A 24,478-nucleotide genomic window follows, 5' to 3' on the forward strand; every position below is an offset into this window, starting at 1 on the left:
TTGGACTCAAGCTACCATCAAAGCCACTGGTCCTGGCCCTGCTCCTCTCTGCCATTCAGGCCAATGATTTGCATGGAGTCCAGGGACATGTGGGATTAGTAGTTAGAGCCAGGAAGAGAAGGAGGAGTGAGGAAACAGAGTCCCCATTTCACAGCTGGCTCATGAGTCCTTGGCTTTCTGTTTCTGATGCAAACAGAGGCTAGAGAAGCAGGGACCTGAATCTCTGGGAGAGCAATGCTTCTATTCCTGGTTTTAAAAAGTAAAAAAAAAAAAAAAAAGAGGAGGGGAGCAGGGAAATAGATCAGCAGCAACCACTACACTCTAAGGATCTTTCATCTGGCCCATATCTCTGGAAAATCATTCGAGTGTTCTGCCTAGAGATTACAAATGTGATTAGTGCAAAAAAAAGGGAAAAAAAAAAAAAAAGCTGGCAAGTATTTTGCTAGAGGGAATTTGGCACCAAGGTGGATGGCCAGCTCCTGCTGACTCTTGGTAGATTCTGGATGACCACACTGGAGAGGAGACACTGCAGAGGGGCAGCCCAGGATTGGGGGAAGGCCAGGGAAGTGAAGGGCCCACGCCTTCAGTTTGGCACCAGGCACCTGATGCTCACTCTAATATGGTCAAGGAATTTAAACACTCTTGTCTCAGAGGCCCCAGGAGACAAAGGTGAAAACCAGGGAAGGGAAAAGAGAAGGCAGTGAGAGATTGACCTTGGTTTTGAAGGGCAAGGGAGGTAGAGGTTCTTACTGAGACTCACAAGCCACCTCCCCACAGATGGAGACCAACTTTCTGGAGTAAGGCCTCTAACAAGAAGCTAAAATTGGTGAGCTGGGGAACATGGATTTTGTGTGTGTGTGTGTGTGTGTGTGTGTGTGTGTGTGTGTGTGAGAGGTGGGGAGGGAGAGGGAGGAGAGAGCGAGGGGGAGGGAGGCAGGGAAGGAGGGAGAGAGACAGACAGGAAACAGAGACAAAGTGTGTATGGATCCCCTCATGGGTGTGAGAGGAACTTATATTTGATGGCAAAAGAATATGTGTCAAAGTGAGCATCTCTCTGGTCAGCATGAGCACGTGTACATCTGAGTCAGTGCATGTATGTTTAGGTCACAAAAGGATGCATATGAGACCGTTTTCCTGACCAGGACAATGGCACCCTGGTCTCAAAGCCCTCCTAACTTGAAGCTGGTCCAGAATGATGAGAGAAGCACCGTTAGGAATCACTCCAGGGCCCAGACCTCCAAAGCATCCTTTCCTTCTGCAGAAGGGACAGAGATGGATGAGGCAGAGGAAGAGGAGTAGGAAACTGATCTATTAATATTCCTGTTTGGCTTATGGAAGAAGCACATGAATCTGGGCCCGCGGCCTGTGCAGCTCGTGTAACTGGAAGGTGAGTCCTTGGCTGCCCCAGGAGCCCCTGCCCACTCACTGGGTTCATTCCCTGGTGGTCCTTGGCCTCTCAGGGTCCCAGATGCCGGGAGCAGCAGAAGCAGAAGGTACAGCGCCAGCATCAGGAGGAGTGGAGGGAGGGAAGCAGAGTGGTTTGGCAAGGGAGCATGGGGTACAGGGGCAGTTGGCACATTTGCGATCGGTGTCTAATGCCCGCTGCTGGAGTCAGGGCGAGGTTGGTTGGTAGCGAGGTATTTGGCTCTCATGCTGGAGGTGTACTAGAAGAAGAAACAAAACAAAACAAAAAAACAGAAACAGAAACAAAAGATCAGTGTCATGACAGCTTTGTGGGGAGGGAATGTGTCAGCCCAGCTTGTGTCAGCACTCTGGTCCCTGATCTTTGTGCCTAGTCAAATAACAGCCTAACCAAGTGCCAAAGGAGCATGTCACTCTCCGAGTCACTCCTAGGCACCCTTTGGGCCATTTCTCTGCCCTCCTCACCAGGAGTCAGCCTCCACCCAAAGGAGAGCAACCAACAGAACATGATCTTGATCAAAAGTCCCCAGCCAGCCCTGACAAAGGGAACGATCTCCTTCTTAGCTTCAGTTCCTGAGTTCTGGGGCCAGAATGGGCCCCAGAAGAATCAGAGCAGTTTTTGCTTGTTGCACTTGTGGCTGCTTGTTACAGGTTTTGACCTATAATTTTATTTCATTTGTGCAGGAAAGTAACAGACAATAATTTCCTCTACTGGTGAAGACTGTCTAGGGCACTAAGGAGGACTATAGAGCTGGAAAATACCAATTAGGACTTGAACTCAACTTCTTCCCATTCCAAGTCCAGTTCTTTATTTACTAGGCCATGATGCTTCTCTAGAGGCAGTTTGCAATCTCCACATCTGAAGGACAAAAAAGGCCATACTCTGTCTATCAGATAAAAGATGGGAAGCCCTGGTGCCTTATAGTAGGGATCCATAGAGACCAACCCACTCATTCTCTCCCCCCCTCACTTCTTTCTCTTTTGCCTCCTCTCTTCTCTCCCCCTTCCTCCTCCTCCTCCTCTTCTTTTTCTTCTTCTTCTTTGTCTTTGTCTTCTTCTTTCTTCTTCTTTATCTTCTTTCTACTTTCATATTTCTTATTCTTCTCTCCTTCTTCCCTTCCCTCCCCCTTTTTTTTTCTCTCTCCCTACTTAGGTCCTGGAGTTGGCAAAGATGCAGGTGGAATTAATCTTCTACAGAGGCAAAGATACTCAAGAGAAAGCAATGGCCTAACTTCTAGTAGTGCTTTGGCCTCCAAACTGGGGGAGCCTTAGATGTTCCTAGGACTTCCTAGAGGAGAGGAAAAGAGACTGCAATAGACTTTTATACGTCTAAAGACTTGGATTCCCTCCATTCTATGTTTACCACTGGTGAGATCTTGGGGCAAATAATTTAATTGCTCTAGGTCTCAATTTCTACAAAAGGGGGATGTTGGAAAAGATGAGCTTTGAGATCCTTTTCAATTCTAAATCTCAGTGCCCTATAATGGGTACTCAGAGTAGAGGACATAAGGAAAGCTATAGGCAAAGGAATTTTTACATTATTGCCTGAGGCACTCTTCCAGTAATCAAGCCAAATATCCATAATGGTTCCCTTGTAGTTCATGGAAGAGATGACTCTTTCATATCCTCCAGTTTCTTCTTGGGATTATTCCTAAAACAGATATCATCAGAAAAAGAAAAGGGGAAAGACTGAAGATACTTCCCCTCCAATCCACCATGGAAATTTCTCTTAAGCAAGATACAACTATCAGCTAGCGCCACAAAAAGTCATTCCTCTCACTGGCTTCCTGTTCTGGGTGTGAGGGATATTCACATTGGTCCGGAGCTGTGATAATGTTCCATAATTCCTGGAAAAAATTGTCTCCAGCCTTTTCCTTTGTCACATACCCCAGTTTACAGAGAAAGGTCAAGAACTAAAATGCTGGGAGAAATTTCTTATAGTTAAGGAAATTGAACTTATTCACCTTTAGGCAGGAGAAAAGCACCCCCCACCACCAATCTACCCAGGCCAGATAATAACCTGTTCTCTTCTTGAGGTTCTCCAAGGTGAAAAGAATCTACAACCTCCTTTCGCTGCCCCTATCCCATCGCTTTTTGGCCATGTGGAAACCTCAAAGGATTCTATTTCTCAAAGAAAAATGAGCATCACCCAAGTGGAAGCAAGATTTAAAAATGGCAGAGAAAAGGTGATCGGACCATACTAGTAGTGAGCAGCTTATGCAGGAAACTGGCCTTTTGTCAAGGTTTATGAAGCTGTATCAAGTTACAGACTAGATATCAGAGAGGCTATTTAAAAGAAGAGAAAAGATGGAATTGTTTCTTGTACACTCAAAACAAGCACAGGAGAATCCCTCATAAACACTTTTCAACTAGCAGATCTCCTTCTTGAAGGTTGAGGATAAAGGGGATGCCTCCATGACTGAAAGACATTATGACTAACAAAGGAACTAGGGAACTGAGATCAAGCATTTGCATACCACTACAATGAAATAGGAGGTTTGGTTGGATGACCCTCAGGTCTCTTTCAGACCTAGATTTCTCAGACTCTATGAAAATGGTGGGGAAGAGATTAAATTGTGCTAAGGCAGAAGATAGGGTGTCCTTCCCGATGGCCACACAAACGACTTCCAAGCAAGAGGAAGATGGACCCATGATGAGACATGATGGATCTGGGAGGAAAGGAACCCAAAGAAGTTTGTCAAAGTCTGCAAAACAATGTCCCTGAAACAATATGTGAAAGACCCCCAAATTAGGTGAATAAGTGTCAAGTCCATAAGACAAAAATCAAACAAATAAGACCAGAAATCCTAGCTCCCTTCAGTTAAGTCATTGTCGAACAGATTCATGGAAAAGTAAAGGCAGGATAAGATTAATTCCCACAGAGTTAAATGCCATACATCTAAAATATCCTGAAACCTTCTGTGCTTTCAATGGCTAAATGAATAAAGGCTGGACTTGACCCTCCTAACTATAACAAAACCCTGTGGCTAGAGCTACTGTGGGACTAGTAAACACTTGATGAATGAATGGATGGATGGATGGATGGATGGATGGATGGATGGATGGATGGATGGATGAATGGATGGGAGTCCCAAGAATACAATCAAACTTCCTCAGCTATAAACCAGAACCCTACTCTAAGAAGATGAGGAAAAATCTACCTATGAAATCTTCCGTGTTCACCCAGCAGTAGACTCTGAGGTCAAACCTACAACTAGTCTGCTTGGGGTGACTCAGGGATGATAAATTCTTGTAGGGTTTTTATGACTTCTGCTTTTCCCTTCTTTTCTTCCTGAGTCTCCTTCAACTACATCTCTGTTGACTAGCATTAAGGATAAAACTGAGTTCCTAATAGGCTACTTTGTTGCCTGTGATTAGTTCTGGGTCAAAGGAAACCACTAATAAAATGGAAACTTCTGAATTAAATAATTCAGGGCCATCAAGTCATCCCCAGATTACTTTGTCTCAACTGTCATTGGGATGATGATGATGGGGGAGAAGGTGAATAGACATTCAAGAACGCTGGGCACAGGGAAGAGGCTATCATAGAGATAAGAAGGCCAGTGGCTGGAAAAGGTTATTTTTTGTATGACTTGTTTTGTCTGCAGCCTGCAATCCATGTAGGAAATAGCAGCTTATAAACTATGCCAGGAAAAACGCCCATAAAAGCCTAGTCCAGGGGTTCTCAAACTACGGCCCATTGGCCAGATGCAGCCCGCTGAGGACGTTTATGCAGCTCACAGGGTTATGGCAAATGGGCTGAGGGGCGGAGACAGAGTGTGAGCTTTTGTTTTTACTAGAGTCCGGCCCTCTCACAGTCTGAGGGACAGTGAACTGGCCCCCTATTTAAAAAGTGTGAGGCTAGTCCAATGACCACTAGCTGTTATCTCTATGTGAACTTCTCAGGCTGGCTGGCTCTCCGTTCTCTCTTGCAGAGGGCTATCAATGGACCACAACATGAATCATGGACTATAACATGAAGCCAAAGACAAAGAAGGTCTCTGTGCATGCATAAGGGGGAGGAACCCCTTAGACAATGAAAAGCTTCCAAGTGGAACCTCCACCAATAATAAAGCAAATACAGTCATCTGTTGCATTCGTACAGTGAGTTTATAACTTTCCAAAAGTTCTTTTACAGAGATTTTTTTTTTCATTTTGCTCTCAAAAATGTTCTCCCAAAAGGATCATTTCCATTTTTATAGAAAAGGACACTGAGGCACAGGAAAACTAAGTAATTAGAACACATGAAGCAGAGACAGGACTCAACACAGGGCTCCCCACTCTTAGCCCATTATTTTTCCTAATAGAACACAGCTGTTAGAAAGAGGTAGCTGCTTTCTCAAGTGAAGAAAGACTAAGTCTCTACAAGACCAGTCCTAGAATAACATGCCCATCACAGCAGGGCTGGTGATAATACCCAACCCAGCCTAGGCACTGCCAGGGCACCTGTGGGGGTAAGGAAAAAGCAAGAAGCGCTCAGAGCAGATGGCATAGGAAGTGGTAAGGGGGAGGAGGAATGGAGCCAGGTCATTCCACAAAGCACCAGCAACATGCAGAGGCAGGTCAGGCCTTGGCATTCCTGCCCATGCTCACCTCCAGGTGCCCTGGAGCTGGGGGAGCCCCTGTCCTTGAGAGACCCCCAACCCAGCAGAGCCCCATCCAAGATGCACCCCAAGCAGGCGACCATGGCATCCAGAGGGAGGTGAGAACAAAGGAAGGAGAAAGTTAGGGGAAAGGACAATGAAGAGGGAGCAACTCAGACCTTCTGACATACAGATGGGCAATGTGAAACAGACAGTGACCTAGTATGGCACCGACACCAACCCCACCCCAGCTCTGGGGGAAGGCCCACTTCTCTCCCAGTGGCCGTCCTTCTCTGGGTGAGCTCGCTCTGTCTCTCTGTCTGTCTGTCTGTCTCTTTCTCTCTGTCTCTGTCTCTCTCTCTTTTCCCCTTTCCCCCTACTTGTCTTTAGTTCTATTTGTCTGAGGTCACACCTGGCTAATCCCACTGAATTAGCAGAGCTGTAGTGCCTGTAACACTTCCTTTCTCTCTTTCCCTGGGTACCAAGAATAAAGGGAGTTTATGTGCTAGAAAAGGCCAGAATTATGAATTGAGAGCCTGAAGGTGGGAGGGAGACAGAATCTATAGGGAGGTCAGAATCAGGGGGTTTCACAGGGTTTGGAGAAATCAGCTTGAAAGTATATCTCTTATTTCTTTTTTGGGGGGAAGCAATTGGGACTGAGTTGCCCAAGATCACAAAGCTAGTAAGTTTCTGAGGCTGTATTTGAACTCAGATTCTCCTGACTCTAGGGCTACTTAGCTGCCCCAAAAGTATTTTTTAGTAAGAATACTTTGATTTTTAATTCTTGGTATAATCAGAATTTATCACAACTACTTAAAATTTTTTTATGCCTGCTATAGGTTTTTTGAATGGTGTTTGTACTACCATGCTGTTCAAAGTAATAACAGTAATTTAAACGATGCTTTAAGATTTGCAAAGCAATTTACATAGTATGACTCCTTGATTCTCACAACTTTGTAAAGTAGGAGATATTATTTCTATTTTACAGATAAGGAAACAGATTGAGAAAGGATAAATGACTTGATTAAGGTCACACAACTAGGTATGTATCAGAAACAAGATTTGAATTCCTGATTCCAGGTCCAACATGTGCCGTTTGGCTGCCCAAAAGATAATCATAATAATTTCTAAGAAGATGTGACATTAGAAATTTCTTTTGTGGGATTATAGATTCAGAAAAATGCTCATTTTTTGGAAGCATCTGGGATAATATTCAGGTAAATCTCAGCTTGAATAAAGCGCTTTCTCCCACTCTGCTTCACATACTACTGGGGAAGGTTCCCTTTGGCCCCTCTAAAGCGACTAGAAGGGCTCTAAGACTTCTGTTAGAAAAATGAGGCTCAAAATAGAAATAGAAATACACATCAGTCCTGTACTGAGATACTGCTTTTAAAAAGAGGAATATACATGGTCTTCAGGTGCCTAAGATACCACTAACAAGCCCTTCGGAGGGTGAGTGTGTGGAGAGCCCTGCAGAATTGAACATTGTGTGGACTGGAAAAGTCCTTCTGTTGGTGACAAGCAGAGAAAGGGCCACAGCCAGCTAGAATGGGCCAACACTACAAATCAGGGTTTGATTTAATGTTTTACTAATTATTTCAACTTTTAAAAAATGATGGGAAAAGTGTTAATGTGCATGTATGACGGCTGTTCTTGTGGTACTGTTGATTTTTCAGAGAATGGCTCTCACACATTTTTCAGCACATCACTGGTGATGTGGATCAAGCATACATCAGTCCAGCAAGGAGGTCATGTGAGGTGATGGGGCCAGGAAAGAAATCAGGCTCTATCTGATCCTAACACATCCTTAGGGGAAAGGGGACTTTTCTCTCACAGTGAGGACAAAAGCAGCAGTTCACGAGCTCCAGACAGGGTATGAGTGGAGAGAGGGGGCATGACTAGGTGCCCTGCAAGCCAAGAGACCCCTGGGCAGCTGGGGCCCTGGACCCAGACGTGGATGCTGCCTCCTTCGCCAATCACTGGCTGAGTCCTGCAATGGGCTTTGCCCCTAGTGGGAAGGATGTGGAGGAGGAAGGTGCAAGGATGGAAGTAAAGGTGAAAGTAAAGGTTTGTCCAGAATGGGGAGAAGGAAGAGGAAGAGGAGGGAGAGGAGGAGAGTGCAGGGATGAAAGGGAGAGGTGGAGCGAGAAGGACCTTATTTCAGTACCTGTTCCATTTGAGGGCGCTGCTGTTACCAGTACGTCCTTGAACTGTCCGAGGGCTTAAACTGCCAGCTCATATGGCTACTATTGTCCAAGGCAGCCAGATATAGCTGTGATGTCGCAGGAGAGAGAGAAAAAAAAGAGGGCAGCCTCAACCGGAATGAAAAACACAGAGCAAGCGAGATGGGTCCATGATGGGCAGAAGGGCAAAAGCCCCCTGCAGGAACGGAGAGGGGGGAAGGACAGAAGGATCGAGGGACGAAGGAGAGGAATGATGGGGACATAGGGGAAAAAGGAGAGAGCAGGAGAAGACAACCAGGACAGACTCATCCATCATCCAGACGCGTCACTGCAGTACTGCCCCAATGGGGAGTGACTTCTTTCCACCTCTCCTTTTCCCCTCTGGCAGTGGAGGCTGCTGAAATGTCACACTGATCATGCTGCAGGGGGTTGGCCCTCCTCTCTGCCTGGAAGATCTTACCAAGTCTTTAAGAAACCCAACCCGACATTTCCCTTGTCCATGAAACTTCATTTTGACTATTCTGCCTGCCTACCAACCACTGAGCTCTTCCTTCTGGAAGCTCATATAGTATCTGTACCACTCACTTTGGCCCCTCATCATAAACTGTCTTATATTGTCCCGTTCCATCTTATCCCAGATAGACTATAAGCGCTTAATGGGCAGGCCCTCTCACACTTCTTTCCCACCTTACACCCCAGGGCACTTGGTAGATACTTCATTGAATGAATGAATGAGTGAAATGCCTGAGTGACTCTGGCAGCCCCTGTAGATGGGGGTGGGGAAGGAAGGGTATTCTGTCCTGTCTTTCTGAAATTTTTTGACTTGGAAAACCACAAGAAGATGGCTGGGATCACTATATCTTGTAGAAAAGTCTGTCCCTTTTCAGGGTCTTCTCCCTGCTTCCCAAGGGCAGGAGGTGAAGCTTCCTGCCTGGGAGAAAACCGTATACTCCAACTTGTTTTTGATCCAGGAGCTTCTTCCCAGATGGACAACTCTCTTGCCAGTGTCTCTCCCCCTCACCCAGATCCCACAACTTACATTCACCTATATGTTGAAATCCATGAGTAACCACCTAATGCAACAGATGAGACGTGCAAGCCTGTGGAGAAAAACCCGTTTGTCCTAGTAGCAGTGGATGTCATGAGGCTGAGAAAGGAAGAATTTCCCTTTTTCCAGAGGGGAAAGCAGAACCGGGATGATGTAATCAGAAAGTGAGGGAGAATGGGTTGTCTATCTCCCCAGCTCTTTGGGGTCCATGTAAGAGGCCCAAGTGTCCCCAGTTCCTCACCTGCTCACCACGCCATTTTTAATTTCAGGACCTCATAGTCTCCCGAGTCTGTGGATCTCTGATCACCAGGCCTCAAGCTCCTGAGGCTGATATTGAGCACAGTAGACTCTGTGAGGGTGACCAGTCTAGCTTTGAGATGGCTCAGCACTTAAACCAAGCCCACTGCCTAGGCCCAATGCCCCCAGCGTCAGGGCTGCCTGCCTGAACCTAGATGTGAGAAGAAATAAAATCCGACTCAAGAGGAGCAATCTGCTACTTCCCAACTGTAAACAGGAGCCTTGGCCGGGCTCTCCCCCTTCATCCTGGGCCAAAGACTTTTCCACAGATGCTTATGGGGAAAGAGCTGTCCATGTCACCTTTCCATCCTTGCTTTCCTCAAGACATAAAACCACAATTGAACAAAAGACAAGTCAGAAGAGAGAAAGCCAGGTATAGGGGGCAACCTTCTCCCATCTTGGAGGCCTCCATGTGCAACCCGGATGGAGGCCTGGAGTTGACCCCCATGTAGAACCTTGGATACAAATGATGAAGGGGAGACACTCAGCTGGTGCTCCCCAGGGTTTAGATGTGCCAGAGGCTGCAGGCCACGGCTCTGCTTTGCCTCTCAATGCTCTGGGTAGAGTTAGACTTACTGAAGGCGGTGGGGATTCTCGGCCAATCAGAGGAGTGTTCTCGCATCGAGGATTCTGGAAATTCGCATTCTGGCTCCTGTGGAAAAGAGCAAGAACGTGAACTTGTGAGAGCTAAGCATGGCTCTGCAAGATTTCTGGAGGGATTCCTCCTCCCCTTACCCTACAACTGTTGGGAAAAAGCTATTTCTATTACTTCTTTGGACACTTAGGATCCTGCCTTACAAGAAATAGGTATTTTTGTAATTCTATCCCCCAAAATTGATTTTTATTGATATTTTATTTTTAAATCTCTCTTCCTCTTTTCTCTCAAGAGACCCATCTCTTGCAACAAAAACAAAAACAATTAAAAAAAATAGGGAGAAAGTCAACAAAATCTTTCAATACTTTGAAAAAATAACACTATGTAAGAGTCTACCTTGGTGGACCCACTTACCAGCACTTCTGCAAAGGAGTGAAGGGGAAAGATCTTCTCCTATCTTTTCTTTGGGACCAAGCCTGTTCTTGGCAATGCTGCGATATTCATTTTGGATTGTTTTGGGGATTGTTTTTGCCACTTGGGCTGCTGTGGATTGTGTATATGGTTTTCTTAGCAATTCATTAAGTATTTTGATAAGATTTTCAATCATGGATTTGAAAAAATGTATATCTGTGCTGTCAAGGTTGGGAGGAGGAGGAGGAGGAAGAGACAGGTCCTGTTCCTGCCCAATTGAGCCTCCAGTAATAACCAGACTTTCAGCAGAGTGCTGTCCCTCACCAGCCTCTAACAACAATTCTCATTGGTACACCAACATGTAGTTGATGGATGCTGTTTCTTTTACCTGTGAGATAAGTAGCTCATGAGTTATTAAAATTTGAGAAAATTGGGATTCAGAGGGTTTGTTGACTTGCTGATAATCACACAGCTAGTAAAAAGAGAGCCTGGGTTCAAATTCAGGTCTTTGAGGTCCAAATCTTAAGTGTTCTCTGTCTTTCTGTCTCTGTCTCTCTCTCTGTCTCCATCTCTTTCTTACTTCCCTTGCCCTCATTATTCTTTAATCATGCTGCTTGTTAGAGTGAGAAAGGACTTGGGGGATCATTCAATCCTTCCCTTAACAGTACAGACAAGCCAGAAATGGAACCAGGCTTTTGGAGCCTATATTCAGCTCTTTCTAGGTCCCATTTAAATGCCCCCTGTACATTTCAGGGGTAGCTAGGAATACCATCCACAATGTTAACAGGTACCTATGTGGTACAATGAGAGAATGGTGGATAGATTCAGGAAGATCAGTGTTCAAATCCTGTTTCAAAATTTTTTTGCTACCTGTGTGACTCCAGAAATCTATTTAATTCTTCATATAGCTTCAGTTTTTTCCTTCACAAAATAGAACAATAATAGCACCTCCATCAGAGAACCATTTGAAATGAAGAAATGAGGATGAGGAACAATGTCCAGCACTTTGCAAATCTGAAAGTATTATCTGAATGTCAAGCATTGGGTCCAGACTTAGAGGAAGGGAGATTGTTAGCTCAGAGGACTACAAGCTCTGGATGTTGGGGGTGGGGAGTACTCTGCCCCATGGACTCACATGTACTCTGTGACAGGGGCGTTGCTGACTGTGTGTGCTGCTGCAGGGATGCTGGTCTCACTACCATAGCTGCTTCCACAGCTGTACAGACTGGGCATGTGTACTCGATACAGGTTGTCATGGGTCTGCCTGGTTCCTGGAGCTGCAGACTCTTCTTCCCCATCATCATCAGCAGCCCTAGATGAGCAAGCCGCATTGGGAGAGTGAGTGAGGGTGGTCAAAAAGGAAAAGGCCTTACAGCATAGAAAAGACTGGCATTGGAAGATCAGGCTCTTGTTTTCTTAGGAGGCATCAATTAGTCAATCAAAAAACATTCATTAAGCTTCTACAATGTGACAGCTACCATGCTAGGCAATAGAGATATAACCATAGTCTCTCTCTTCAAAAAACTTTCATTCTTGCACATGTTTAATTTATATTGAATTGCTTGCTGTCTTGGGGAATGGAGATGGAGGGAGAGAAAGAGAAAAATTTGGAACACAAGGTTTTGCAAAGATGCATGTCAAAAAACTATCTTTGATGTATTAGGAAAATAAAATTAAAAATTAAAAAAACAATAAAAAAGGAAGGTATGTAGAATACAAAAAAAGAAAAACTTGCTATTGGAAGATGTAACATATATACATGGGAGCATGTGTATTCAAGATACATTCAAGGTAAATACAAGATAATTATATCCTTTTTAATTATTTCATGTCTGAAATCCATTTTCTCAATTTGTGAATAAAAGTACCTTAGAGCAGAGGTGTCAAATTCCTACTTCCTCCCCCCCACACACACATACACACTTCTGAATTCAGCCTGAACTAGATTAAAATGTAACTGAGAAATGTTTAACAAAATAAATAAAAATGTAGCAAAACATAGATAATGTCAACTTCTAGTTTTCTAAATCAATAAGTAACTATTAAGAACCCCTTTTTATTTTAGTTTGATGCCCTTGCTTGAGAAGATAGTCCCTAAATCATTGAAAATAGTGCCAGATGTGGGGAAACTAGAACTTCATGACATCACTTCCCCTTCCTCAAAGTGGACTAAATAGTCTCTCAAGTCTCTCCCAACTTTGATACACTACAGCCTACACACTGGGGATCTAGCTTTATTTAGGACATAGAATTAAGACAGATGTCACATCAAATATCTTCTCAGTTTCTATCTTTCCACTCCCTCATCTCCCATTCCTTCCCACCACTCCTTTCTAATTCCATAGATTCTGAAATTCCCTTTTTTTCTGATTGTAAGCTTATATTATTCCACCTTTCCACTGGCCTTATCCCCCTAACACTGATTTTCTTCTTTATCATGATCTTACTCTATTCACCCCTCATTTCTTCCCCTATGCTCGCTATACTCTTTTCTCTTCCCTATCTTGATCCTTTAGTGAACCAGTTCAACTCTGTATTTGAGTACTATGCCCCCTTCTCACTCATTATGCTTTGCTAAGCCCCAATTTTGGATTACTTCTAACACCCTCTGCCTTGACTTTCATTTTTGTGCTGCTGATTGAAACCCAATAAAATCATAAAACCATACTGGGTGGATCTTTTGCAAATTTATATGACATAATCTCAAATGGGCCTTCACTGCAGCAAGGCAATGACTAATTAATTCATTATCCCAGTAACCATAGCAATTATTCCAAATCTCTTCATTCCTTTTCACATTTCTCATAGCATTCATATACACTTAACCTTTCACCCTTACCATAAGAACCTTGATTCATATCTCACTGAAAATACTTGGATCACTCCTCCCCTCTAGCTCATCTTACATCACTCATTTATATCTTCCCATTATTTCTTTTGGCCACTCACATGAAAATGTAGTTCTTTTCCTTACCAAGACAACCCCCTCTAGGCTTATAATGACCCTATTTTATCCTGTCTTTATTAGCAGATTGCCCCTCTCTTTCTACTCTCATACTAATCTTGAGTTTCTCCCTGTCAACTGGCTTCTTCTCTGCTGCTTATAAACATACCTGTATGTCTCTTCATCCTTGTCTTTTTTTTCTTAATAAATTCCCTTTCAAGGCTAAACTTTTCAAGAATGCCATCTAAAATTAATGCCTCAATGCAATGACTCAATGCAATGACTCAAGACAATTGTAAAGGACTCATGATGAAAAAAGCTATCCACCTTCAGAGAAAGAATTGACCAGTCTGAATGCAGATAGAAACATACATTTTCTTTAATTTCTTTATTTTTCTGGGATTTTTTAAAACCACATTTTCTTTCACAGCATGGTTAACATGGAATTATGTTTTGCATGACTGCACATGTCTAATCTACATCAAATAGCTTGTCTTTTCAAATGAGACTGGGAGGGGAGGGAAGGAGGAAATCTGGAACTCAAAAAATTTTATGAATGTTAAAAATTGTTTTTTCATGTAATTGGGGAAAATAAAATATCAAATTAAAAGTGATATTCCATGTATAACCTATATCAAATTTCTTGCATTCTCAATGAAGAGGGAGGGGAGAGAGAGAGAAAAAGAATTTGGAACTCAAAAAATTTGAAAAAGAATGTTAAAATGTTTACATGCCATTGAGGGAAAAAATATTCAAAGTAAAATTGGTGTTTCTTCTTCCTCTCCTTTTATTCTCTTCTAGATTCTCTGCAGTTTAGCTTCCAAACTCATTATTCAACTGAAATTGCACTCTCCAAAGTTACCCAAGGTCTTTTCTCAATGTTCATCCTTCTTGACCTTTCTGCTGGGGAAAATGATGTCAATCACCCTCTTCTTGGTTCACCCCTCCTTCTCAGTTTGTTTAAGTCTTCATCCAAGGTTCTGTCCTTGACTCTCATCTTTTCTTCCTCTATACTATCTTGGTTTGATGATCTCCTTAAGCTCTCACTGATTCAATTATCATCTCCATGCAGATGATTCTCAAATCTATTTATTCACTCCTAATCTCTCTTCAGTCCTCCACTCTTCCATCACCAAAACTGGATATATAACAATGCACATCCCATAGACATCTTAAATTCAAATTCCCTGCACTTGGAACTGTTTATTTGCCCTGCTCTATTATATTTCTTTCCCTATTCCACATTTCCCTATTATAGGGAGGGTACCCCTCTTTTCCCAGTTTCCCAGGCTCACAATTTAAAGGGAAGGGGAAAAAAATAAACATTTGTATAGCATTATTATATATGTCAGCTGTTATACAAATTACTTTACAAATATTATCTCATTTGATCCTTATAACAGCTCTGTAAATTATATTTTGTTATACCTATTTTACAGTTGGAGAATCTGGTATAAACTGAGATTAAGTGACTTGCCCAAGGTCAAACAGTAAGTATCTGAGACCAGATTTGAATGCTGTGTTTAAATAGCTGTGTGACCCAGTTTTCCAGGCCTCGGTTTCCCATCTGTAAAAAGGGGATAATAATAGCACCAATCTCTCAGGATAGTAGCTAGATGGTGCCATAGTCATAGAGTGCTGGGCTTGGGGTCAATAAGACTCATCATCCTGAGTTCAAATCTGGCCTTAGCTAGCTATGTGACCCTAAGCAAATCCCTTACCCCTGTTTACCTCAGTTTTCTTATCTGTAAAATGAGCTGGAGAAGGAAATGGCAAACCACTCCAGAATCTTTGCCAAGAAAACCCCCAGTGGGGTCACAAAGAGTAGGACATGATTGAAAGCAACTGAACAATATTTCCTGACTCCAGGCTCAGTGGTCTAATCTACTGCACCAACTAATTGCCATAATAATAATAGCTAACATTTATATAGTGCCCACTATGTGCCAGGCACTGAAAGGGTGTTACCTAGCTGCCTCAAACATCATCCTCAACTTCTTCATTCACCTTCATCCCAAATATCCAATCTGTTGTCAGTTCTACCTTCATAATCTCACTCAAATACATCCCGTTCTCTCTCCTGACACTGCTAATATTCTGGCCTTTACTAGTTCTCATCAAAAATATTACAACAGACTTCTGCTGATCTCCCACCTAAATTCTTCTGCCATTCCAGATTATCTTCTACTCATCTGCAGGACAGATCTGATTCTGTCACTTCCTTATTCAATAAACTCTGGTGGCTCCTTTCAGAAGTTAAAAAAAAAAAAAATTATCCTCTAGTTTGCTTTTTAAATCCTTTCCAATTTGTATCCCAGAGAAATTATAAAGGAGGGGAAAGGGCCCATATGTAATAGTTCTTTTGGTGGTGGCAAAGAATTGGCAAGTGAGTAGATGTCCATCAATTGGGCAATTGCTGAACAAGTTACAGTATTTGAAAGTAATGGAACTAAGGAAAAAACAAACAAACAAAAGAAGAAAGGACAGAGGGAAGGAGCAAGAGAGAAAGGAAGGAAGAGAGGAAGGGAGGAAGGGAGGGAGGGGAAGGAAGATAAAAATAAAGTTCTGCCTAATCTGATCCCTTCCTACTTTTCTAGTCTTCCATACTTCAGTCCTCTCCACATCCTGTACAATTCAGGGCTCCCTGCGCATAACATTCTTTCTCCCAACTCTCTATCTTTTAATTGAATGTTCCCCTAAAACCTGGAATGCCCCCCCCCTTTATCATCTCCACCTCTTCGTTTCCTTTCTTCCTTCAACATTCAGTTCAATCTCTGCCTTCTGCAGGAAGTCTTTCCTGCTCTTCCTCCCACACTGCTAATGCTTTCCCTCTGTGATGATGACCAGTTCACTCTGTATATACTTTGTACATGACTGTTAGCATGTTGTCTTCCTTTGGATGTGTGGGCAGGGACTGCTTTTGCTTAGCACTCAAGTGCTAAGAGGCACTTAGTGCCTCAAATAAAGCAAACATATGCCTCCGGGTAAATATTCTCATGAGCTTGCTCTCTGTTGGACTTGCCCTTACTGTGGGCACCCTTCCCATGTCTCTTTCCATCCAACACACAACCAAGAAACCCATAGACACTTGGAACAGATCAGAGTCCAGAGCGTATCCATACATCTCTGATCAGATAGCAGGAACTTATCTGGAGACCTTACTCCCAGATACTCAATCCCCTCTTGACAGCTAGAGCCTTTCATCTTCCTTGTATGTTTATTTTATTCCCCCCCCCCAGGCTGGGGTTAAGTGACTTGCCCAGGGTCACACAGCTAGGAAGTGTTAAGTGTCTGAGACCAGATTTGAACTCGGGTCCTCCTGAATTCAGGGCTGCTGCTCTATCCACTGCGCCACCTAGCTGCCCCTTCCTTGTATGTTTAAAAGAAAAACCAAAAAACCAAAAAAAAAAAAAAAAAACCCAAAAAAAAACCCTAGTGTGACAAAAATGTTCATTCCAGCTCTGCCTGAAAGTGAAGCAGTCATCACAAAGGTACCTGAGTAAACCAACAAGTCCATATTGTGGGACTCAGACCATTCTGCTCCCCCCCACAGACAGACAGCAAAAACGACAAGTCATCCCACAGCCATTCCAGAGTGAACCTCATATATTAATCAAGGCCACCTGTCCCAGACTTATAGAAAAAAACACTAGATTTGCTGTGAGGGACCCTGGATTTGAGTGCTGACTGGCTCTGTGATCATAAGATCATTTTTCTTTGTCTCAGTCCTAAAAATGACAAGAATACCACCTGAATTGCCTGCCCCATAGGTTGTTATGAGGATCAAATTAGATAATCACATAATAAGCATTTATTTAGCACCTGCTAGGAATCAGACACCTTGCTGGACCACAGAAATACAAAATGAGCTCACATTTTACTGGGGAGAGACAACTATACAAAGCAACATGGAAGACATAAATATACACACACCAACATATATATTAAATATGTTATGTATATATATATATATATACATAAATGTATATATCTATGTACACACATATAAGAAATACACATGTGTATATTAATACATTCCCACAAATATACAACATATAGAATGTTATATATGCAGAAATACATATGTGTTTATATATGTATATATGCAAGCATATACATACACATATAAAATAGGTTTTTATAACACATATACATGTTATATATATATATATATATACACATATAAAATATATATATATGCACACACATACCCACATATATTAAATGTTTTATATATAGAAAGATATGTATATCTACATGCACACATACAAGCATATTAAATGTGTTTTATATATACATATATATCTATGTGTATCCATCTACAAATACACACATATGCACATGCATAAAATATTTTATATATGCATACATATATATATATGTGTGTGTATACCTATATACACACATAAATATGATATATATATGTGTGTGTATCTCTTTATATATACATATGCACATATATAAAATGTTTTAAATAGATACATATACACATATGTGCATGTATATTTATCTATACATATATGTGCGCATATTTATATATACATACACACACACATACATTCAACATGTCCAAACTAGAGTCTATTATGTAAGGGATGAAGTGGACAGAGAGGAAGACCTGGAGTCAGGAAGACCTAAGTCCAAATTCCACCTCAGATGAGTGTATGAGTCTGGACATCACTTAATTTCTGTCTGCCTTGTTTGTAAAATGGGGATAATAACAGCACTTACCCTGAAGGGTTGTAAGGCTCAAATGAGATATTAATTATAAAGCATTTAGGAACACTGACTGGCACATAGTGAGTGCTATTATAAATGTTAATTATCATCATCCAAATTATTATTACTATTATTTTTCTCAAAGTCCAATACAAGACAATTTGGGGCGGGAGGAGGGGAGTGAGAGGAATACACAAACACTTGGAGGAAATAGAAGAAAAATAGAATACTATACAATTGAATTGGGAGGAAATAAAATTTTAAATTAAAAAAGAAAAGAAAAGAAGTTTGAGATGAGAAAAGAATATCATTCCGGACAAGGAGACAGCTTGAACAAAGGGATGAGAGAAGGAATGTCATGTGTGAAAGACAGAAAGGAGGTCAATCAATTGGTGTTGGAGGGTTGGAAATGGCATACACAAAAAAGCCTGAAAAAGTAAGTTGGAGCCAATTTGGAAGGGGGTTTAAATGCCAGAGAAAAGAGAGCTACTGGAATTAATTGAGCAGCAGTCAATAACATGGTCAAATAATGAGCTTTCCGAATATCATGTTAGCCACTGTGAAAGACATGAACTAGGGAGGGGAAAGACTTGAGACAGAGCAATTAGGAGAATTTTGCAATAGTTTAGAAAGAGGGTTATGAGGGCCTGAACAAAGATGGGAGCTACATGAGTGGAGAGAAGGAGATGGATGTGAGATGCTGAAGAGGAAGAGTCAACAAGTAAATAACTGGACATGTGATATTACAGACAGTAGGACTATGGGAAGAATAGTAGCACCCTTGACTGAAAAAAATAAAAAAGAAATTTGATTGAGGGGAAGGTTGTGGGGAGGGAAGGAGATCAGTTTTGTTCTAGACACATCCAAGTTGCCAATAGGACATCAAATTTGAAATGAAAAAATTCTTTGAATATTAAGAGTGCAATACAAATATACAAGATTATTATTACTTTTCAACAGGTAAGACTTGATATTTTCCCATATTATATTCCAATCAGCCAGCAGGTGGCAAAATCCAACAATGTCAGATTAATATTTTAGTAACTGGGCTCCCAGATGAAATCCTTAAATATTAAAGATCTGAAAGGGTTTTAATTGTGATTTAATTGTTATAGGGAAACTTAATGCAAGTTGCTACTATCCTTTCAACTTAGAGTCTTATATAATTGATTGGGACATTCAGAAGTAATTAATTCAGGGTAATTGTCAGCATATTGGAAAGGTAAGATTTGAACCCAGGAATCATAAATAGTGGGGGTATCTCTACATCCCACTATGCCACCTTAAAAGGTAATTAAAAAAATTTTTTTTAATAACCTTTGGGCTTGATAATATAATTTAACCCTCAGGTGGTAACTTTGAAGTCATGATAATTTTGTCAATTCAAGAAATTTGAGGAGGAATTCCGCAAGGACCTACTGTAATAAAGGTCCACTGAAGAATAATAAAAAGTCTAAACAAAAGGCCCACTTAAAGATAGGATAATTCTGTCAGTGCTCCTCTCTATTTGTCTTAGAGAACAGCTTGGCTTCCAAATTATTAAAAGGCAATTTAGATCCCTTCCTGGAGGCATGGTTCTTCTATATAGTATCTTTACATGAGGAAACCATAATTTGAACATCTGGGCTATCAGAAAGCTCACTACCTAATGAAGCAATTTTTGGGGGGCAATTTTTAAAATGTAAAATGTCTTTCATGATTTATTGAGCCAAAATCTATCCGAACTATGCCTTCAATTTATCTGTCCTGGGCTTTTTTCTGTAGAGGCTAGGATTTTACCTCCAAATAACACAAATGCCCATTCCTTGACAGTTCTTTCCCGGTGTTAACCTCTAGGTTTCCCATCTCTCACCTTTTCTGCTGCCAGGTGTGAGGAACACTGCACACGATAGAGCTGAACATGAGGGCAGTGACAAAAGAGAAAAGCACCAGGTAGATGAGACCCTCTACTCCATCATAGCAAAAGCCAGTCAGAGCCTGGACATAATCCTAAAGAGGGACAGAACCAAAAGAATTCTTAGTTTAGTCAAACCCTTGTCTCTAAAATAAATGATCCCAAGTGTTTAAGACTCGTATTGGTCTATGACCAATCTTGACATTTTTTTGTTTTGGGGCAGCTAGTTGGCGCAATAGATAGAACAGCAGCCCTGGAGTCAGGAGGACCTGAGTTCAAATCTGGTCTCAGACTTCCTAGCTGTGTGACCCTAAGCAAGTCACTTAACCCCAATTGCCTCAGCAAAAAAAAAAAAAAAAAAAAAAACTTTTAAAAAACATCTTAGTCTTATGTAGCTATTCTTATTTGGAATTGCTTTCAAGGCCATATATGCTATTGTTATTCTGTCATCCAAAGGTATCTGACTCTTCATGACCTTATGGACCATGGGGCTTTCTTGGCAAAAACACTGGAGTATTTTGCCATTTTCTTTTCCAATGGATTAAGGCAAACAAAGATTATGGGATCTGTCAATAGATGCATGAAGCCAGATTTGAACTCAAGTCTTCTTGATTAGAGGCACAGCACTATCCACAAAGCCACCTAGTAGCCTCTTTCAAGGCCATATGCATTGTATCAAATCCATTATTTTTGAGTGTACTGGTGGTAGCTGTGACTCCAAGCCAAGCCAGCCAAGAAAGAGTCACAGGGACAGCTTGAGGGCAATATTCTAAAGGTTGTGGAGAATGGCAACTCTGACAGAGATGAACAACAGCAGGAAATTAATCTCCCCAGTACTGGAGTAATTGCAAAGTGTAGGATTTAGAGTCAAAGAACTCAGACTAAAAACCATAGCTCTGATATTAAACTAACTTTTGACGTTGGGCCTTACTGTGAGCCTCAGTTTCCTTCTCCATAAAAATGGGGAAGCTAGGTGACCCAGTAGATAAAATGATGATTTTGGAATCAGGAAGTCATATTTTTATGAGCTGAAATTCAGGCTCAGACATTTATTAACTGTATGACCCTAAGCAAGTCATTTAACATTGTTTGTCTCAGTTTCTTTGTTTGTGAAATGACCTGGAGAAGGAAATAGCAAACCACTCCGGTATCTCTCTGCCAAGAAAACCCCAAAATAGGGTCACAAAGAGTCATTGACATGACTGAAGCAAATCAACAAAAATTACAAAGTTAGACTACATTAACTTTAGGGTCCCTTCTAGCTCTGACATCCCATGATCCTACGGGTCCTTCTTCAATAGCCCACAGACCAAGGGCTAAGCCCACTCAGATGCAACATGTATGGTATGAGCCTGTTATTTTAATCACAGCTTTGGGGGAACCGAACCCAGAGCTGGATCAGAAATATTCACCTTCTGAAAAGACAATAGTAGAGAACAGAAAATCAATTTATGAATCCTTCCAAGCTTTTCTAGGCCTTTGCTCATGCTATTTCTCTTGACTGAGATGTCTTTCTCCCTTCTGTGCTTTTTGAAATTCTACTCATATGAGCAGCTAGATGGTAGAATGGATAAAGGGCAGAACCTGGGGTCAGGAAGACCTGGCTGAGGCAAAGAGATGATTGACTGCCTGTATATATCCTTCAAGTTAATTGTCATAGAGAATAATAACAAAAAGGAAAGAGAATTGCAATTGAGACACCCAGAAGTTCACAGGAAACAAAATCCAAGAAAGCAGCCAGAATAGAAGCCACAGCTTCAAATATTTATACAAAATGCTCAATCTTGAGATGCTGAACAGTGTAGTAAATAGATCTCTGGGCATGGAATCAGCAAGGTTCATCTTCATGAGTTCAAATCCAACATTGGACACTTACTAGCTGTATGTTGTCCAGCTGTCCCATGCTATCAAGAAGGAAATGGCATTTCTCTCTTGCTATAATACTACTATTACTATCTTAGTCCCATTTTGCAAATGATAAATACCACTACTAACTTCAGAGGATTTATCTGAGAATCCACTGGGATAACAGATGTAAATATAAAAATAATATTATATAACAACATAATATCATATCTTTAGCTACAATATGTGTATACATGATATAATATATATGATAAATATAATTTTATATAAACATATACAAATATATGTGATGTATATAATATGTGTTATACAATCTACATTGTATATAACATATATAATCTGTATAATATTATATAACATAACTTTCATAAAGGATACTCACCAGATGCAGGCTGCGGCAATCCACCAGTGCAGTCAAATGCTGTAGATTGATTTCTGTGGAATTCAGGACTTCCTGTATGCGTATCAGATAATCCTGGAAATAATAAGGCAAGAAGAATAAAATATGAACATCTTTAGACCCACAGGGTATGCTCTGGGTCTTCTGTGGATGAGTTATGGGACTGGGATGACTTCTTCCCCCTCCCATCAGTGATGGGGATGAATTATAATTAATCCATTCATACCCTCTCACACAGACTTCTTCAATGAAGATGTGAGCTGTGTAAGATAAATAATGAAGGTGATGGCCATAGAACAGAACAATGTTAAACCAGCTCAACACTTGGGGATGGAATCCCTAAATATGCTCATCAGCATTGGGCTCTAATTGCTAATTAAACTAACCACCAAAAAATGACTGTTAAAAACAGAGTGGAGATTTGGAGAGGGAGTTAACCATCTGCTTATGAGTAAGGAGGGTTTAAGAAACCATGGGACCTTTTCCCAAGTCTTACCTTGGAGGTGGGGTATTCTCTAAGTGCAGACCTTAAGAGCTCCAGAACATCATCTTGCATTTCCACCAGAGCTTTGTGACTCCCAGACAGCTTCTGTTCAATACAAATGTGGCCAGCTCAGTCCCCAGAGGGAGAAGGAGCTTCTGAACTGCTTTTAAACCCCTCCCCAAATGCTTCCCCTATGTCTTAGCTAAAAGACTTTCCCATAAAGGGAAGGACAAACTTCTTTATAGTCACTTATCACTAACTTTACAGTCATTTAACTACTCACATCCTACATCCTGGAATTGTATCTCCCAAAACGTCCCTCAAAGTAGGATCAGAAGATAGACTGTGATATGACAGCTAGTGGGTTTGCCACTACAGATGAAAGTCTTTTCCTGCCCTCCTTGTACTTAACTGGTTGCCAATTAATTACTTCTCAGAAAGTAATAAAGGCAGTGGAAAGAAAACTGAACTGGTAGTTAGTTACTCTGTCATTTTAATAATAATAATAATAAGAAGAAGAAGAAGAATGATAGGCAGTTATATGGTGTAGTGGATACAACATGGGGCCTTAAATCAGCCTTCTCCTAGTTTTGTGATTCTGGGAAAATGACTTAACATCTGTTTGCCTCAGTTTCTTTATCTGTAAAAAAGGAACAGAAATAACACCTATCTTGAAGGGTTGTTGCAAGGATCCAATGAAATAATATTTGTAAAGTACTTAGCATGGTACATAGATATAACATATATAAATATTATATATATAAATATTAGCTATAATGATCATGATGATGATTATAATTGGATCCTCACAACAAACCTTTCAGGTGGGTGCTATTATTATCCTCATTTTACAGATAAGAAAATAAATCAGAAGGGCAACTAGGTAGATAGAGCACCACCCCTGAAATCAGGAAGACCTGAGTTCAAATCTGCTCTTAGACACTTAACACTTCCTAGATGTGTGACCCTGGGCAAGTCACTTAACCCCAATTGCCTCAAAGGAAAAAAAAAGGTAAGAAAATAAATCAGGAAGATGTTAAATGATTTTTCCAAGATCACCTATAGCTAAGTAAATATCTGAAGTGGAATTTGAACTCGAGTCATACTGACTGCTAAGTGAGGACACTTACTACATCACCTTGTGTTCTACAAGTCACTTAATCTGGTTTTTTTTTCTGTAAAATGGGCATAATGCCACATCCCCTAACTAACTTTATGGACTGACCATAATAAATAACCAAATATAGTAAAGGATGTGAAATTGTTTTCCCAACTCAAAAAAAGCACTGTAGTAAGTAATATAATCTACTACCAGGAGTAGAAATTTCCCTTTCTTTCTCCATTCTCTGGTTATTTCCCTTCTCATTTTAACCATGTTGATTTTACTTCTACAAAAGCTTTTCAAATTTTATATAACCAAAATTGTCCATTTTCCTTTGGTTATCATTTCTACTCATTGTTTAGTTAAGAACTCTCCCTCTATCTATAGTAGTGAAAGGTATTGCCTTCCCCCTCTTCCAATTTGCAATCTGACTTTTTATATTTGGGTCATTTTATAGAGCTTATTTTGACATACTGTGTGTGTGATAGATTAAGCTAAACCTAATTTCTGCCTTATGGCTTCCTGATTTT

At 41.1% G+C, this 24,478-nt stretch overlaps 1 protein-coding gene across 1 annotated transcript in view; it reads right to left on the reverse strand.

The window, feature by feature from the left end:
• Nucleotides 1-1,290: 1,290 nt before the first annotated feature.
• The window catches only part of TTYH3 (tweety family member 3), a 180,964-nt gene continuing 157,776 nt past the window's right edge, over nt 1,291-24,478 (reverse strand). Inside the window, exons 9-14 of the mRNA XM_074281175.1 lie at nt 22,859-22,951; nt 22,345-22,437; nt 20,055-20,191; nt 11,675-11,851; nt 10,110-10,185; nt 1,291-1,664 (exon numbers count right to left, since the gene is read on the reverse strand). Coding sequence (XP_074137276.1) covers nt 1,593-1,664; nt 10,110-10,185; nt 11,675-11,851; nt 20,055-20,191; nt 22,345-22,437; nt 22,859-22,951 — 648 coding nt within the window. The 3' untranslated portion in view covers nt 1,291-1,592. The remainder of the gene's footprint in view (nt 1,665-10,109; nt 10,186-11,674; nt 11,852-20,054; nt 20,192-22,344; nt 22,438-22,858; nt 22,952-24,478) is intronic.

The sequence above is a fragment of the Sminthopsis crassicaudata genome, chromosome 1 (assembly GCF_048593235.1).
Source record: "Sminthopsis crassicaudata isolate SCR6 chromosome 1, ASM4859323v1, whole genome shotgun sequence".
NCBI classification, from domain to species: domain Eukaryota; kingdom Metazoa; phylum Chordata; class Mammalia; order Dasyuromorphia; family Dasyuridae; genus Sminthopsis; species Sminthopsis crassicaudata.